General features: G+C 53.2%; 5 protein-coding genes across 6 annotated transcripts; 4 read left to right on the forward strand and 1 right to left on the reverse strand.

The window, feature by feature from the left end:
• The first annotated feature begins 273 nt into the window (after positions 1-273).
• Positions 274-5423, forward strand: Rbcn-3B (WD repeat-containing protein Rbcn-3B). Its single transcript, XM_003744558.2, has 4 exons — positions 274-471; positions 672-904; positions 1107-1233; positions 1378-5423. Exons 1-4 carry the CDS (start codon positions 274-276, stop codon positions 5134-5136), a joined length of 4317 nt encoding a protein of 1438 aa, XP_003744606.1. The 3' UTR covers positions 5137-5423.
• Positions 5424-7272: 1849 nt separating this feature from the next.
• Positions 7273-8749, forward strand: AIMP1 (aaRS-interacting multifunctional protein 1). The gene is made up of 5 exons (XM_003744518.1): positions 7273-7348; positions 7588-7700; positions 7793-7933; positions 8028-8386; positions 8474-8749. Exons 1-5 carry the CDS (start codon positions 7291-7293, stop codon positions 8673-8675), a joined length of 873 nt encoding a protein of 290 aa, XP_003744566.1. The 5' UTR covers positions 7273-7290; the 3' UTR covers positions 8676-8749.
• A 909-nt stretch (positions 8750-9658) lies between these two features.
• LOC100904231 (uncharacterized) lies at positions 9659-11051 on the forward strand. Of its 2 annotated transcripts, XM_003744559.2 has the most exons (3): positions 9659-9806; positions 10145-10211; positions 10384-11051. In XM_003744559.2, exons 2-3 carry the CDS (start codon positions 10161-10163, stop codon positions 11047-11049), a joined length of 717 nt encoding a protein of 238 aa, XP_003744607.1. In that variant the 5' UTR covers positions 9659-9806; positions 10145-10160; the 3' UTR covers positions 11050-11051. The 2 variants fall into 2 exon arrangements, with proteins under 2 accessions (XP_003744607.1, XP_018495537.1); XM_018640021.1 differs by lacking the exon at positions 9659-9806 and having other exon boundaries at positions 10085-10211.
• LOC108864417 (major facilitator superfamily domain-containing protein 9-like) lies at positions 10957-12608 on the forward strand. The gene has a single exon (XM_018640008.2). It carries the CDS (start codon positions 11086-11088, stop codon positions 12262-12264), a length of 1179 nt encoding a protein of 392 aa, XP_018495524.1. The 5' UTR covers positions 10957-11085; the 3' UTR covers positions 12265-12608.
• A 3240-nt stretch (positions 12609-15848) lies between these two features.
• LOC108864418 (glutathione peroxidase 3-like) lies at positions 15849-16505 on the reverse strand. Its single transcript, XM_018640009.1, has one exon. It carries the CDS (start codon positions 16503-16505, stop codon positions 15849-15851), a length of 657 nt encoding a protein of 218 aa, XP_018495525.1.
• Between the last annotated feature and the right edge of the window lie 1201 nt (positions 16506-17706).

Raw genomic sequence — 17706 nt, forward strand, 5'->3', positions numbered from 1 at the left:
CCGCGTTCGCGGGACGATTCGGGATTTCATTTCAATTTAAGGGGCTGCGTATTCAATTTTCGGGTCTCTGCGTTGAAGTTTCGCATTCGTTCCCACAATGCTCAGAAGCGGAGTCCATAGAGTTTCGAAATGCTGCGAGGTGGGGGTGGTTGTCAAAGACGACCTGCTCCGAGGCTGCTGAGACCTTCCGTTACGTGACTGCGGAGCGATTTGCCTGTGAATAGTTTTGAGTGTGTGACCGTACGTGGCTAGGTTTGTCGATATCCCAAGAAAATGGCCCTCTCGAGTCAGCTCGTTGTGCCGATGACGATCTGGGGCAAAAAAGCTCCCGCTCATTCCGTCAGTTGCCTTGTGCTCTCCAAGGATAACACTACCCTGGTCACGGGGAGTCATGAGGGTCATCTTTGCATTTGGGACGACTGTGGGGGTCAGCTGATCCCCCGAGTCATGTTACACGGACATACGTCGAAGGTAAGGGCAGATTCTGATCGAATGACACCCCATTCGAATCCGTAACGAAGAGCAATGGAATCAAAATCAAAATAATCCCGTTGGTTCCTGATGAGGACAGCCCTTGAGGAGGGAGATTCTCGAATCTCCCGGAGAATCTCGGATTTATCGCCTTGTGTCAATTATAATAATTGAAAATCGTTCCTGCATCTTTTCCTCAGGTTGTCTGTCTCGCTACCGAGAGAAATCATCTGACGAACCAGCAGCTGTTGGTATCGGCTTCCGAGAGCGGCGAAATGTCACTGTGGGACATGAATGACTGTCGCTGCGTAGAGGCTGTCAAGCTACAGCAAGTTCACACAGATATTCGGGCGTATACACTTACTGGGGCCGAAATCCCACGGCTTTTCTGTTGCGGCTATTATGCAGAGATCATCGTCATGGACATGGTCAGGTGAGAGCTCAACTCGACACCGGAAACGGAATGAAATAAATTATTAATGTTCGAGCGAAACAGCAGTCCGAGCTGAAGTTATTTTCGCTCTGTCGGCGTCGCTCCGACACGGATACGCTCGCGGTCGGCGCGTGAGCGTCGAAACCGTGGCCTTGAATTTGCGCGAGACGAATCGAGACCTGACTCGAGATCCGCATTGCAGTTTGACGGTTCTGTTTACGCTGAGTTCGAGAGTCGACTCGGACTGGATTGCGGCCATGGACATTATTCATCCCGTCAAACGAAACGATGATATTCTAGTAGCTCTGAGCTCCACCGGTTATATGAAGGTTAGTTATACGAATGACGTCACGGCGGCAGGGAATGATCCGTCATAGCGAACACGAAATATCAGAGATAGAATCGTCGAGCACAACGTCGGTTCCCATCCACCGACAGTCTCGTTCCGGAGCTCAAGTTCTTCAAATCCGCAGGTGTGGCGAGTCGACGAACAGGAGGCCCTTCAAAACGGAAAAGTCCTCTTCGAGGGAGAGTCGAAACCGATCGACTGTTACCACGCCGTCGGTCTGTCGTGCTGCATGTACAACCAGCGCACGGTCCTCATAATCTGTCCGCTCGCCTGGCACGTATACGACGCCGGCGACTTTTCCCATCTGTGTTCCCAGGAGGCGTATAACGGCGAACGGTGGGCGGGCGGCCGCTTCCTCTCCACCGATCAGATATTGTCGTGGACAAACACCGGCAAGGGATATATTTACAAGATTCCGCAGAAAGCAGTGCCCGGAACGGCACAGTTCCATACGGTTAACGTGGAAAAGCCTAACTGCATAGCTGTGCTGCAAGCAACTGCCGAGCCGAATCTCGTTCATCCGCCGTCGAGCAACTATTTCCTCCTGACCAGAGACACTCTGCAGAAACATTTCATTCAAGGGGATGCGAACGGCGCTGTGTACCGTTGGAAACTCCATGAGCTCGAGCTGGTTTCCCTCGCACAGCCGGTTCTTCTGCCGGCCGTATACAGTACGTCGTTGCAGGCGAGCTGGGATCAGCTGAACCCGCCGCCCGTGGGTATACTCGACGGAATCGACATCCCGGGAGCGTATATTACGGCGAGCGCCTACCTTCCGATTCAGGGACAGCTCGCTTGCGGTCGGTCCGACGGCTCGATCGTCATCATCTCGGTGATCCATTGCGTGATGGCCCAGATCCTATGGGGCGCCAAACATCTCGCGAACCGCCAACTGCTGACGCTCGGCGGCCACCAGGGCAAGGTGACGGCACTGCTGTATCCGCACAACGTGAACACGCGATACGATGTCGCCCACCTGGTCTCCGGTGGGGTGGATTTCTCCGTCTGTCTCTGGGATCTATACAGCGGGTCGTTGCTGCACCGTTTTTCCGTCCATTCCGGGGAGATACAATTACTCCAAGTTCCGCCGGACTCGTGCAGCCAGCGCGTCCTCCAATGCATCTGCAGTATCGGGGCCGATCACGCAGTGTCGCTGCTGCACCTCAAGGACCGCAAATGCATTCTGTTGGCGTCGCGCCATCTCTTCCCGGTGACCAACATCAAATGGAGGCCGCTCGACGACTTCATGATCGTCGGCTGCGCCGACGGTTCCGTGTACGTGTGGCAGATGGAGACGTGCCATCTGGACCGGGTGATTCAGGGAATGATGGCCGAGGACATTTTGAACGCCTGCGACGAGAACGTGAACGCGACCGGAGAGAAAATCTCCAACCCCGCACTCCACCTGCTGCGCGGACTCCGGCACCGAAACATTTCCGCAATCAAGCACGCCGCGCAGCGTGGTCTCGTGCAGCTGCACAACACTCTCGAGGCGCATAACCAGCGCATGAACGACCCAACTCTGCCGTACAGGGCCCATCCCCTGGTCATCCAGGGCCTCCGAACCCAACAGCAGACCATGGACGGCTGTCAGCAGGATAGTCACGTTTTCTTTTTCGATATCGAAGCACTTATCGTGCAGCTGCTGTCCGAGGAGTACTCGCAGATGACTCCCGGAACGCTCGAATCGCAAGGCTTCACCAACCAGACGGAATACGTCAAGTACTACAGCTTGGCATCGTTGCCCGATGCCAACAAGACACTGGCCGGATTCATCGCTAAGGTCAAGGACACCGCCGAGTCCGCTGCGTCCAAGATTCAAGCTACCGCGCAAGCCACCGCAGAGAGCGTCGGCATCAAGTCAGCTGTTGTGCCTGAAGCAAAATCCAAAGACAGCCCGACCGCCAAGCCCGGCGGCTTTATGTTCGCCGAAACCAATCAGACGATGCAGATCGCGCAGCTATTACTCTCTCAATTGCACGCTTGGGGCCTCGACCAGGGCCTGGATCAAGTTTGCCAAGCGAAGCTCGGCTTGCTCCTGCCCATCAGACCAGCTCACTTTGGTCTATTGTCACGCAGCGGACACATGGCGTTGTTTCTGCCCACCCACATGTATAAACTCTATCCGGCCACCCAACTGTCTAGTCAAGCGTCCGGCGGTCCGGCCCGATCGGTCACGATCAACGTCGCCAAGGAAGTCCTGCAGGAAGAGGAGAGGGCCCGGCGCTTCGCCAGCCAAGGCCACTGGGAACTGGCCAAGGCTCTCACCACCAACCATCTGCTGAGCCTCGTCGCGTTGGCCAACACGCTCATGTCTATGAACAGCGCCACGTTCATAGATGAGCAGGAACGGCGACGCAAACTCAACCGGAAGCTCAGCAGGGCCGACAGCCGGGTCGGCTCCGAGTCGGCCAAACAGGCCCAGGACGCCCAGAACAACCAGAACATGATCAAGGACGGCTGGAGCCGTCTGGCCACCCACCACTGCGTCCAGCTGCCGGAACTGGTGAAGAGCGACAAATACAAGAGACCTCAACTGGAGATGTTGGCGAGGAGATGGCAAGATCGATGCCTCGAGGTTCGGGAGGCGGCGCAAGCGTTGCTGCTGGCTGAACTCCGAAGCATCGGACCCGAAGGTCGGCGTAAAGTCATCGATTCCTGGTCGCTGTTCCTGCCCAACTACAGCGAGCACCAGCTGCCGCCGCTGCCCGGCCAGCCGGGACATCCGGGCGGCGCTCCGACGGGCGCGACGCACAACCCCGCGCACGAGGACGGCGAGGAGTCCGAGGACGACGACGACGACAAGATCAAGCTGCTCTCGGCCGTCACCGAGGCCAAACGGAAACAGTCCACGGCCGTCGTTCTGTTGGCCGTCATCGGGGCGACGTACGGCAGCGCGGAACTCGAGAAGAAAACCGTCTCGAACAAAGACGTTTCCCTCACCCGACACACCGCCCAAGCCCTGAGCTACCTGCTGCTCAGCCAGGCCTGCAACCAACTCCCAGCTCACACCTCCCTCCGGCGGGCGGCCATAGATCTCATCGGACGAGGCTTCACCGTCTGGGAGCATCATTTGGACGTGACGCGAGTCCTCATCGGACTGCTCGAACTCTGTTGCAACTCAGACAAACTCGTACCGACCATGACGTACGGGCTGCCTCTGACGCCGTCGGCCGACTCGTGTCGGTCGGCACGGCATTCCTTATCGCTTATCGCAACGGCACGACCGCCCGTCTTTATCACTACGTTGGCCAAAGAGGTGCATCGTTACAACGCGTTGGCTCAGAACGCTCAAACACTGCCAACGACGCTGTCCCAGACGGTGCTCCATCGAGCGAAACCGGAGATCATTCGTATCGTGGAACTGCTCATCGAGCGTGTCCAGAACGACGTGCACGATCTGCTCGTCGAAGTGATGGACATCGTGCTCCACTGTCTGGACGCATCGCAACTTAAGCTTAAAGGTCTTCAGGAACTCTTTCCAGCTGTTTGCCGCTTCCACAACGTGACCCACTGCAGCGCGACCCGACGCATCGCCGTCGGTGCCAAGTCGGGCTCGATCGCGCTCTACGAACTCAAAGCCGCCAAGTGCCAGAACATCGTGGCGCACAAGTCCCCGGTCACCGCGGTGGCTTTCTCGCCCGAGGGCAAATATCTCGCTTCGTACGCGGCCGGCGACGACAAACTGTCGTTCTGGCAGACGGCGTCGGGTCTGTTCGGTCTCGGCAATTCTCAGACCAAATGCCTGAAGACGTGCAACACTCCGGCGCTCCCCGAGACGGCGCGCAACAATCCGCTCAGAATGGGCAGGCTTATATGGCCAACGAACAAGTCTGTCTATCTGATACTCGACGACGGAACCCAACACCCGTTCTCACTGTGAGCGGTCCAATTCCTCGTCGTCGTCGTTGTCGCCGCCGCCGCTGCCGCTGCTGTTGTCGCCGCCGCCGCCTGTGCTCTATTGCAAATGTGTAGCGACGCTGCACGACTGTTCCGGCTCCATGCTTCGTCGGAACAGCTTTCCGGCCTTCTCTCAACCTCACTCAGTTCCACTTCGTCTTCATGAGCTCTAAGGTTAATTTCGAGTGTCTGTACCGAAGGCTCACCGTACAGCTCGCTGGCCGCTCTCACGACAACACTTCTCGTGGAAAATCGCGTTCGTTTGCTGTTGTTCCTTCGATCGTCGGTCGAGCATCGATTCGGTGCGGCGATCAATCGATCCATCTATCCGTCTATCTATCGATAGGCTGAGATATTCAGTCTGTTTCGAACCCTACGTCTTGATCGACACTTCAAACGTTCTGCCTTCTCTCGAAAACCTGGCGATGAAGCATCGCACGAGCGTTCATGCAAAACCAGGGATATGCTTGCATGTTTAAACGAATCGGCTCCGAGACGGGGTCGACTATTTCGTAAGACGGTTGAAGTTTCAACCGATTCGAGTCATTCTTCCAGAGTCGAACTGGATCGTGAGTGTTATTTCTAGAGAGAAAAAAAACGTTCAATGATCGACTACGGTGACTTGAAGCGAGTATGGAGATGGTCGTTCGTAATATCATTCATGGATACTATGATTAGCAAGCAAAGAAAGCTCGTTCTTTCAGAGTCGTTCCGGATATAGCATGAGAATTTACGTATATCGAAACCAAAAACCTTTGGCGAACTATCAAGACGGTCTTATCGGGTGGATAGCTGGAGAACCAATGGAATGCTGACTGATGAGTTCATGTGATTTAATTAGCCTGGAAACGCAGAGTAGTTTCGAAAAGGGGAAAAGTATGGGGGAGACGCGAAGCGCAGTCTCCGTTGAGAGATGTCATTGATGGGTGGCGTCATTATACTCAGTTGTTCAATCGTTGAGTTTGGTGATTCCGTACTGTGAATATTTGAATAAATGAGTTCCTTCCGTTAAGTTTGATCAAAATCAGTGTCCTCTCTCGGCGTCCTTATCCCGCGTAAAATCGCGTCGATGTCGTCATCGCATCTTGACTGGCTGCAGCCGCCGCGATCGCAGCCGATCTAGGTTGCGGTGCAGCCGGCGGGATCTCGAGACGATCGACCCCTGCCGAGCCGTACCCACATCGCGTCATCGAGGACCGCCGCACGGACCGAAGTCCAGCTCTCGACCCCCGTTAGCCGGCGCACACTTGCAGAGCGTTCGTCCGGTGCCCTGATCGGCTTTGTGGAGGTCAAAGAAGAGGACAGCCATCCGTGTCGAGCCTCCGCAGATGACCCTTCCCACCCCCCGAGAACGTTCAGAAGATTCCTGCGAGAACTTCGACTGCCCATGATCCCACTATTATTTTTCCTCAGATGTTGACAGGCACTCGCCCCCGAATTATTTTTCCTTGGGAGTTCCCGGAGTCTTCTAGCGGTGCTCTACGAAGCTCCAAAGGCTTTCGAAGCTTCTCCTTTATTAGTCGCTCAGAGCGCTGGAATCTGTGGTTCTCAAGACCAGAGATTGGCTACCTCTGGGAGGCCGAGAGCCGAGCACATCAAAGGGAGGCCTCCATCTTGATTCCCTATGGAGATATCCCTCGTCACGACACAGCTACAGGGTCGTGAAAATCTCCACAGAATCTTGTTCGGTGGGGTTCCGCACTGGTCTCCGCTAGAGCCTACCGCGGTAATCCGCTAGCTCCCGCAGTGTGGCGGAACTTCCTCATTTCTCAAGAATGGGGCGTAATGATCTCCGTCGACCCCGGATCCGGAGACTACGAGCCGAATCCGCGGTTCCAGCCGCGAGTCGAAACAAGCGTCTATTAAGAAAATGACGAGTGCCGAGAGATTCCGCTTCGAGAGACCGCACGATCCAAATTCGAGCTGTAGGCAAAGATCACCGACAGCAGTTCCCACCATACGGGGCTCTACTCTGTGCTCTTCCGATCGAGAAATCGCCGTGCACCCGTGGAACCGAATCGCACAGCTGGTGGCCCTCGGTGCTCGCCTCGGACGTATCACTTAGCCGAATCACTGAAAAAGCTCCGAAATGATGTCTGAATGCATGCAGTTGCAGAGAGCGATCGGGAAGAAAATCATGACTCGGAAAGTTCTGACGGACCTCCGAACGAAAGTAACTTCCATGCGGGATGAGCGTAAGTGGCAGTCAGTGTCGATGAATCCCTTCGGTATGCTTGGCGAGCAACTCTCAATACCAGAGGAGATTTCGCGACACTTTCCGGCATTTCCCCGTGGCTGTAGCGCAGGCCCGTCGAGTTCCGACCCGCGCTTTGTACCGGCGAACGCCGCGCGTGCGGGAGAACTCTTGTGCTAAGCCTGCATTTCCACGGGCAGACTTCTGCTGATTCCCCTCTATCTCGAATTCTTTTTTCAGTGATCGCCAAAGAAACCGCACGGCTGAAGGAAGAGAACGAGGCGCTCGCCTCGGAATGTGAGCACTACCGGCAGCAGCTCATCAAAGCGGAAATCAGCAACGGGAAACCGCAGGTGAGCAGAAAATATGAAGAGCCTGCTGCTGAGAAGAAATGATCGCAGGAGCGACGATGGACTTTGTTTCCAAAATACTCTTTTGCTTCCAGTATTCTGTGCCATCGGTTCGATGTTCGGCGGGCGATTCCGCAACTGCGCCTCCTGCGCCGAAAGTTGTCCCGACCACGAAAGCCGAGACCCAGCAATCTTCGGACGGGCCCCAAGTCCAACCTAAACGGGAAAAAGAAAAGGTTCGCATGAGATCTGCTCCGACAGGCTACCGATGAGCTCCCGAACGCATAGAAAACTTCAGCTGGAGTTTTCAGTTCTGATTTTTCCAAGCAGAGTGCCAAGAAAGTGAAAGATGCACCGAAGAACGACGCCCCCAAAGCCGAGGAGCCCGTTTGCGTCTCCCAATTAGACTTGCGAGTCGGTCTCATCACGAATGTGGAGAGACATCCGGACGCTGATGCGCTCTACCTCGAGCAGATCGATGTCGGCGAAGCGAAGCCGCGAACCGTCATCTCTGGCCTGGTGAAGTTTGTCCCCATCGAGGCGATGCGAGATCGTATGGTCGTCGTTATGTGCAATCTCAAACCTGCGAAGATGCGTGGAGTCCTCTCCGAGGGGATGGTGATGTGCGCTTCTACCCCGGACAAAGTCGAGCCAATCAGACCGCCGAAAAACGCGGTGCCTGGGGACAGGTAGGCTCGGTCATGGAACTTTATGTGATTTCTCTACCTTATGAGGACGTGGAAGGAACTTTGACTGAGACGGAGCAATGTTTTCAGGGTCACTTGGACGGGTCGACCGGAGGCGGATTACCCGAATCCCGAAGGCGTTCTCAATCCCAAGAAGAAGATCTGGGAACGCATCGCACCTGATCTCAAGTTGAACGGGAACGGTGAAACCGTGTGGATGTCGAAACAGCTCGAAGTTCGCGGGAAGGGCTACCTCGTGGCTGATTCCCTCAAAGACGCACAAGTGCGGTGAAACGCGAAGCCTCGATGTTTCTTCACTCGAATAAACGTGGATAGTATCGGGAATCCTTCCTCCCGATCCCCGTAGCTACTCTCTCATTCTCCAGAGCTAGTTGATGCGATTTATTGTTAGAAGAACCTCGAACAGCACCCTGATCCTGGCGCAGTCGAGGCGAGCTCCAGGGATGGTTTTGCTAGCTCGGAGAAATCACCGGTCAACGCTTCAGTCGGTGGTTCAATAGTCCGAGCTTCCTGGGCACGTGCTGTTTCTGATATGGCGAGAGGAACGACCTCGATGGGTAGCTTCCGCTTTGTCTTCCACATATCTCTTGGAGCCGGATTCGATGAAGTTCTCGTTTCCAGCAGACGAGAACTTCGAGGGGGAACTTGCGGAGAATCGGGAGACATCCTCGGTCGGCTCGCCATTCTCCGGGAGCAAAGTTCTTCGCGGCACGATGTGTCGAAAACGACCCGATATCTGGCCGCCGATACCATCTTGAACGAGTACCGACGCCGAGTACGAGAGATATGTAGTGCAAGAAGTGAGGAAAGCCACAGATAGTGTAGGTCCCTCGTCGTGGGAATGTCCTCTTGACCGCACGACCATCCCGCCGGTAGACCAAGGACATGCACGAGTTCCTTCACGAGCTCCCCTCACATCAGACCTCACATTCGACTCTCTCAATAAATCTGTGACGACGAGTGTCTAAAGTCGGGAAGGAAGAATTTAGAGAGGCTTTTCATCCGCCGGTTCAGGAGTACCTCGGAGCAGTTTGTCTAGGGTAGCTCGTACGAGATTGCATTGTTCCGGAAAACCTCGGCTTCTCCTGGAGAATTCTCCGCTGAGGAAAGAAATCACGGGCAATATTCCTCAACAGAAGGTCGGAGAACCGGTTTATTCGGATTTGATCAGCAAAAGCGAAAGCGGCCTTTCCCGGTCTTCGATTGCGATATGCCACAATAACCCACACAGACGCCCATTCCCCCACATGAGTCGATTTTCTGAACTTCGAATTTCTGTGAGCACGCAGCTGTTGCGTCGAACTCTGACGGGACGTGAGAATTCTTCGAGAATGCACTTACGGGTTTGAGGAGTCCCCCGATGTTCTCTCTGTGATCATCAGCGATTGAGTTCTTGATAATGGTGAGTACACGAGATCTGGATCAGATATCTCCTGTAGTTGTGGTCGCGCGTTCAGAATGTGACTGCTTCATCGGATTATCAAGATGTTGTCTTGTTGATGAATGTCGTATATCATAATTCTCATGAATCTACGTTGAGCACGGACGTCGCTCAGGCTGAATCCTTGCGATTCTGTCACAGTGCCACGTCACGAAGACTCCTCTGGATCCATCGGAGTCCAATGCTGCAAATGTCGTCCGCAGCGTGCTATTCCAGCTGTTCGAAGAGGTGCCGGGCCACTGCCACGACCCCCGTAGATTCACGGAGTATTCACCCAAGGTGTCTCTCCCTGCTTTCAGGTGATAATGTTCAACGATGTCTCAGGTCTATGAGGAGTTGGCTCTGAAAAGCAGACGTCTTCAGAAGGTAGGTGCCGAGGGTGATCGCTAGGGGCAAATTCGTAAAGAATTCTCTGATCCCATTGGCGCAGAAGGCAATGTACATAGCTCAGGAGATTGCTCGATTGTACTTTTACGCGCCTACATCGGGGCCGTCATCCGCGTGATGACTGATTCTGACCTGAGCTTGATCCTTGCAGTTGTTCGGTGAGATCGAGCAACAATTCGATCAGCCGGATGTGACCTCAGTGGAATCCTTCCGACTCACCGAGAGTTTAGGCGTCAAAATCGACGTGACTTCAAAGGAGCCGCTCATCGTCAGCAGCGTCCTGCAGCAAGCGAAGTATTCCACCGAAAATGGAGCATTAACGGCTCAGATAAAATCTCTGAAGGAATCATCTCCAATCGGGGTCAGCGTCGGAAACTCGCCGGCGGGCGTCCTCAGACCCAGTCAGCTGCATAAGAAAGTTCTTCCGGAGCTGCTTAAAGCCGATCTGTGGAACCGCGCTATTCTCGAGAAAGGAAAGCTGGCTGAGGTCCTGGCTCTAGTCAGTGGGTACAAGCAAGTGGAAAAAGACGGAGTCAAATATTTCTTCGATGAGGATCTCGATTGGCTGATCCAGGAGGACGCGAACGCTGTCACCGTCTACGGAAAGTCTGAGAAGTACGGTCTCCTCAAAGAAGTTCGAGAAAAGATCGCAACGGGGAACCCGGCGAACGCATTCGAATCTCTACGAACTTGCCTAGCCGCCGAGATCGATCTCCTTGAGAGAGCGCTCTCTTCACCCTCATTCACGCATCAGCGTCGAGAGCTCATGTCACTCGAGCTAGCGACCGACACCATTGCCGCGGAGTTCCTAGATTGACTTGATCCACAGCTTCGTCTGATCGAGGGGGCCGTGATGGGGAGGAACAAGTTCGCAGTTTGGGTGCCGTTCGTTTTGGGCTTTGTGGATTTCTTCGCTGTGGCCATAATAATCCCTCTGCTCGCAGTCAATTTCAAGACCAAGGGCTATTCGCCGTTCCTCTACGGGCTCGCTGGGACCGTTTACGGAACAGTACAAACGCTGAGCGGACCCCTACTCGGAGGTTACAGCGATTTGCACGGCCGCAAAATATGTCTGCTGTTCTCGTTCTACCTGTCAGGGATCGTGTACAGCGGTTTTTTCTTTTTCGACACCATAATTCCGTTCTTCATTCTGCGGAGCGTACTGGGCTTCTTCAAGCATAGCAACACCATGTGCAAGGCCTACCTCTGCGATATCACACCGAAAGCGGAACAAGCAGCGATCATGGGTCGATTCAACGCGATTTCGAGTGCGGGTTTCATCGTAGGGCCCTTAATAGGCTCACGTATCGGCACTTTTGAAAACGGTTGCTTGGTGGCGGCAGCTCTCTTCATCCTATCGGGAGTCATCGCTCAAGTTTTCCTACCGGATTGCCCGGCGAAGAGGAGCGCCTCGGCCAAATCGGACCCCGCACCGGAATCGGTGATCGATGTTTGTCGAAGCGTGAATTGGCCCAAGTATTGGGATTTATTCATCGCGCGCTTGTCGGCAACTCTGGCCGTGATCTTGTACAGGAGTAATTTGAGTTTTCTCCTGATGACGACGCACTCTCTGTCCGCGCAGGAAATCGGATACGTCATCGCATTGACGGGAGCTGTGGCTGCGGGGTCGGGCTTTTTAGCCGGTCCCATCATTCACATGTTCAAGATAGACAGCGTGCGATTGCTGGTCGCTACCGGTGCGGTCATGACGGCCAGTCTTGTGCTCCTGTGTTTGTCGAGCACTCTGTCGTCCTTAATTTTGTTTTTAGTGGTTTTCACGGCCTCTGCAAGTCTCGCCAGGGTCTACGGACTCGACGCTCTGTTGAGTCGCGGTACTGGGAGCGATATCGGACTCCTTCAAGGGGTGTCCCAGAGCGTGACTTCGGTGTCCAGGGGCTTGGCCCCGCTCATCAGTGGGATCCTGCAGCAACTGAATCAAGACTTGCCAGCTGCCGTAGCCGCCTTGTTGGCCTTCTTAGGGACGATGCTAAACGTTTACTCGATCAAGAGGACTCGTGTCAAAGTCGAATGAGCGGAAAGCAGGTGATAAAGTGTTTACTTGTACTTCGTCGAATGATGATCATAGAATGTCTATTCTCGAAGGAAGATCGAGTCCAAGACGAATCAAGGCGCTCAACGTGGCTGTTCCGGTTGGAGATATGACGTCAGCGTTGTTGGTAGATAGGCACAAACTACTCCTTGATGGTGAGGAATGACAGGGATTGAGTTCTGTAAACATGCCGGTAACATTGCTCAAAGTTCAGGAACGAGTTTTGCGAACGAAGCGCGGTGGCATTCTTGGAGGCTCAAGCCTAGCTCATCAATTGGTGACCTTGAGAGTATTAAACCCTGAATAAAACACAAACAGATTTCTGTCTTAGCTGTCCGGGCTCATTCGTCGCGGTCACTGGAGCCTGGGGATCGATGTCTCCTGGTTCGAAATCACGGAGTTCTCTCCCGCAGTACGTCGGGGAAAACGAGGACAGTGGTTTTTGAAGTCCTTCCAAATCCGGTTGAAGGTTCTTGTGTCGGCGTTCGTTGACACGACGATAAAAGGGTACAGCTGAGCTCAGGTTACTCCGGAGCAAAGAGACAGATACTCCTAGTGATACATACGAAAGGGCAAGAAGGTAACAAAGGCAAAAGGGGAACGGGAAGGGCAGGTCTACTGCAAACTTTTGACATAGTTCGTGAATATTTCGCTTGGCTATTCAGACTAGCTGTTCGCTCCTTTTCCGACAGAACGATGCCTCCGGTTTTCCAAGAAGTCCCCAACAATTCCCTCAGCGAGGTCACGGTGAGTTCGGCAATCTTCACGTACTCCCTAACGGTTTCGGAAGTCATCGAGTGGCGGTTCGCACGTCGCAATCGATTTTAGCTGTCGTCAAGGTCCACTCGACCTGCTCCTCTACTCCCAAGCTAGACATGAAATGATGGAAAATGAATGCTAAATCAATATTGCTCGGCTCCATGCTTCATATTAAGGAGCTCACGTACACTGATGGAGGAGATGAACGACGGAATTCCCATTAGACAGACGTCACGTGCATGATAACATCATCATACCCTCTTTGCTGACAGTAGAGCCGTGCTGATCGTCGACGAGTGCCGTTCTCGCGGTGTACGTTTTCGATTAAACATTACGGGGAAGAGCGCCCGTGTATGCTCCCTCTAAAGAACGTGACGCGAACACCTCTATAATTTGAAATACGCCAATAAACCCACAATAGACTCGAAGTTTTCGAGAGGACCCTGATCCCAGAAGGATTCCTAACTGTCTCAATCAGCGCTTAACTCGAATATTGAGCCATGTCCTCCCTGGATAGATTCCTCGAACACCCCGCGATATCAAACACTGGGTTCACCGTTTCGGCTTGGCCAGAATCGAGTCTGCAGGTCCTAGTGACGATGACTGGAATGAGTCGTTCGACACGGCGAATCCTTCGATGACTGAACTCATCTACAATCGTACACAATCGTAAATTCACTCCTGCGAACCAGGTGCGATCTTTGTTTGCTGTAAGATTCTCCAGATTTCCCGGGCATGATGTCTAGTTCCTCGAAAAAAACACCAGCTGTACGCCATCTACCGTGAAATATTTCTACTGCTAAACCTCCGTGTTTTTTTTCACCATCTGTTTCCCGAGATTCTTGAAACGAGGACACATCCGACAACCGAATGACAGGCATGAGCTTGAGTACACGAGAGCGATCCTCGAAGATGATCCTCTCCCCTCGACGATCTCCCCTTCCTGGAACAGCAAGAACTGCGCAGTACTTCTCTAATGAGTGTTTACGTCGGAGGTTTTTAGGGAATTTTGTGCTAGGAGGAACCTCGACGCGGGAATGGAGCTTGGGCTACACGATTGCGGAAATTCTCCGAACAGCGATATACGATTGAGGTCGGATAGATGGATAGTGATGAAGGATAACTTTTCCGAAACGCTGCAGATGCCCAATCTCGGCGCACTGGTATCTCCTCCGTGTCGAGCCGGTCAGGCTTCGGCCCTTCTGATGCTTCGGACTCCATTCGCTGGGATAACGGGGCAGGCTTACCAAGCCGTGCGTTTCGGAAGCAGGAGTCCGCTGATATAGGAGCCCTATAGGTTCTTTTGATCGAGTCGATTTTCCGCAGTCCCCTCCAGCCTCTCTCCGATCTATCATACAACGGTTAGGCGGCTCCATTCGCTCGAATTTGTCGGATGGGACCAGGGTTCACCATCCCGGGCATTTTCCTTCCCATTGCTCTCAAGGACGGTTCCGGAGAGCGAATGCACTCGGGAGCATCGAGGCCGAGTTCCTCCGCTGCCCTCAGTGTGTTTCGTGATTTTCGAGTACTTTGCCGGCATCGGGGATTGAACCCACGCCACCTTCCGCACGAGCGTCTTCGCCTCCTAGACTGTCTCCTCTTGAGAAGCTGTCGACGTCTCCACGTTTCCTATCGGATTTTCGAGCTCTTCCTCCGCCGAACCGTGGAATCGCCCAGGACCGTCTGCGAGCTCATTAACGATACAGCGAACGAGCGACCGATTACTCCTGAAAGCTAGAATTTTCATGCATGTCCCGTCGCCCCATGGTCAATCAATCGTTGCACCATCGGCCATGGGGTTATTCCGAAAACGTGACGTGCACGTTCCGCGCAGGCTGTACCTCTAGCAAGTATGGAGCTCTAATTGAGTTGCTCGATTAACTCGAAATCGTCGACTCTTAGACCGCAACCTCCAGAGCGGAACGACCACCAGACGAGATCGCTAGATACACAAAATCACGGGGGCGTTCCGATCACGATATCTCTCTGGAATTGAGGGTCGGATTTCGGCCTTGGAGAGGAACTCTCGTCAAGATGGCAGTATTCGTTAATTCGCGGAGAACGCACGTCATCATTCGTCTGCGGGAATGAACTTTAGTAGTGGCCGGATGTCGTCACTCTTCTCTTATACGAATTTCCCGCATCGAAACGATCCAGTGGAGGATCTAGCGGGATCGACGGTGGTGTCTCTGCCGACCATCATTCCCGTTCAAAAATTCGTAAACGTGGAATAAGATCTCAGAATATCAACGAAATGCCCGTGAATATCCACAATATAGTCTCTTGCCCCCTATACCACTTGTAGGGACGCTAAACTTTTCCCATTCCGCGAGGAAAAATTGGAGAGCGGTCCTCATCGGGTAACCTAGCAACGGAGGAACATGTTCAGCATGAAAGGAGACCGGAAGAGGCTCTAAATGGATCCTATCGCCGCACTCCACCCACGGATTGAACTTCAGCTTGATATACGGATCGCCGTTACTGAACCATCCAGACTGAGTATGCGCCGTGCGGGTATCCACCGTATATGTTACCATGAAGGTCTACAGTTCTTCAGAGAACGAAGTGTTTCCGTGAGCTTAGTCGGAGGTCGGGCCGTACGAGATGGATCGGCAATCCCCCTCGCTTATCCTGCGTCGCTTTCGGGAGTCGCTCAGCTTCGAAGATATCGACTGCTCTCTCGCTCATCGAGAACGGAAATGTGGTTCGGAAACTCCTTTATTCGGAAGATTTCGACTGAAAATTTCTACACGCGGAATTGCTCCTCCCCGGCGAAGCTAAGGATCTGAAGTAGGAGCTGAAGATCATTATTTGAAACTGCTGAACAGGAGGAACTGCTCAATGTCGCCCTCTAGTTGGCTCGGCTTTATGGATGAGTGATATCTACGCAGAGGGGCGCCGGAGGGAGACACCAAAAACTTCTCGAAGTTCCAACGGATATCGTTCACATGCAGATGATCGTAGTACAGTTGTTCACGTTTCGCGAAAAGCGACTGCGGCGACACTGGACAGGCATTTTTCAAAAACGTGTAGATCGCGTGCTGCTCTTTCCCATTGACGTCGACCTTCCTAGTGAGCGGGAAGTTCGGGACGAATCCTTTTCCGGGACGCACATGCAGGACTCCATTCAAAATTTCGATTTTCGAACCGGGCTCTTCCTTGTTGAATTGATTGCACGGGAAACCGATCACCTGGAATCCGCTCGGTCCAAACTTTTTCTGGAGGTCGTTCAGCTCGAGGTACTGCGACGTGTATTCACAGTAGGTCGCAACGTTCACAATGAGTGTGAGCTTGCCACCGGTCAGGAGTCTGAAGTCGATTTCAGCGTCTTCCGTGACGTTCCGTATCTTGAAGTCGTGGAGATTCGAACCCGAAGGCGTGCACTCCTTGCTCAGTCTCCAGTCATATCGGGCCTTAGCCTGACCCGATGACAGGCAAACGAGACACAAGAGGAAAACGAACATACTCCAATCGGTTGTCGCCGCTTCTGGCCGAGGAAGCTCCACAGTGAAAAAGATTTTGTCCCTTCAGCGTCTCCCTTTCCATAGAAGAAGATCAGAAGTCCACTGTGCGACGACAAAGGTGTGCGGTGGGAACTGTGTTTCCCAATTTACTCCGTCGCTGCCGACGCACACTTCTACGAGAAGGAAACATTTTCAAGCAAGCACAGAAGAACTCGAGAGATGGGAAGCCGGAATCGTAAGCGGATTTCGCGTCAACGAGTTCCGCGTTGGGTCTGCTGGGAATATCGCAGCTCGAGATCGGTCCGGAGTGGGTGCGTGATGGAGGTTCGGAGTGCTCCCGATCGAACTCGCGAGGGTGCGTTGCTTGCTCGCTCCGATCCGGGTCGCCGCATACGCTCGTTAGATGTATTGAAGAGAGCGGAATTCTTGCCCTTCTCAGTTAGGGGACACAAAAGGTCTCCTCAGTCTATGAGCAGAAGATTATAATTCGTCTGGAGAAATTCTTTTCTGTCCGATAGTCTTTACATCTTCTGTAACAAGTGCTCGACAGAGTCCGAGAATTCTGTGACCACCGGGCTGGCCTTCGAGCTACTCGAGACAAGAAAGCGACCGAGCAGGTGACACCTTATGTAACGACACCAACAATGATCGCTCAGAGAGGCGTAGATGGAACAAAGCGCCGACACAGAGTCATTCAATTAAATTCTTAAACGCGCATGTTTGCTTTTGAGAAAAGGAAAAACCGAATCGTTGGTTCCTTGATGGAGGAAAGGCGGATTCTCTCCTGCCTAATTCACTGATGCGTAGAGTTTCTATTCTACCGGACATTTTTTCTTCGGAAACCGGACATGAATCGGACGGACACTGCAGCCGAAACCGGACAAGAGGACCGGACAGAAAGAATGATTGCAAATTCGACTATGAAACCATTTTATGCATACATTTTCGACACGCTTCTCTGATAAGATTTTCGATTAACTTATTCTTCAAAGAGCAGACCCGAATTGAACTGTATCGACATATACCGTTTGAGATTCAACTCAGTCAATCTGTGGCGACGATCTGACAACAAATTCTTGTACAAGGAAAAGGTCCTCTCAACCTCGGCGTTGGAGAGGCATGCGAATCTATACACATCTGTCAATTGGTCTTGCCTCGAAATCTCCGAGAGACGCTTGAAGTCGGGATTTCTTTCGAGAAC

Source organism: Galendromus occidentalis, unplaced genomic scaffold (genome assembly GCF_000255335.2).
Source record: "Galendromus occidentalis unplaced genomic scaffold, Mocc_1.1 scf7180000077470, whole genome shotgun sequence".
NCBI classification, from domain to species: domain Eukaryota; kingdom Metazoa; phylum Arthropoda; class Arachnida; order Mesostigmata; family Phytoseiidae; genus Galendromus; species Galendromus occidentalis.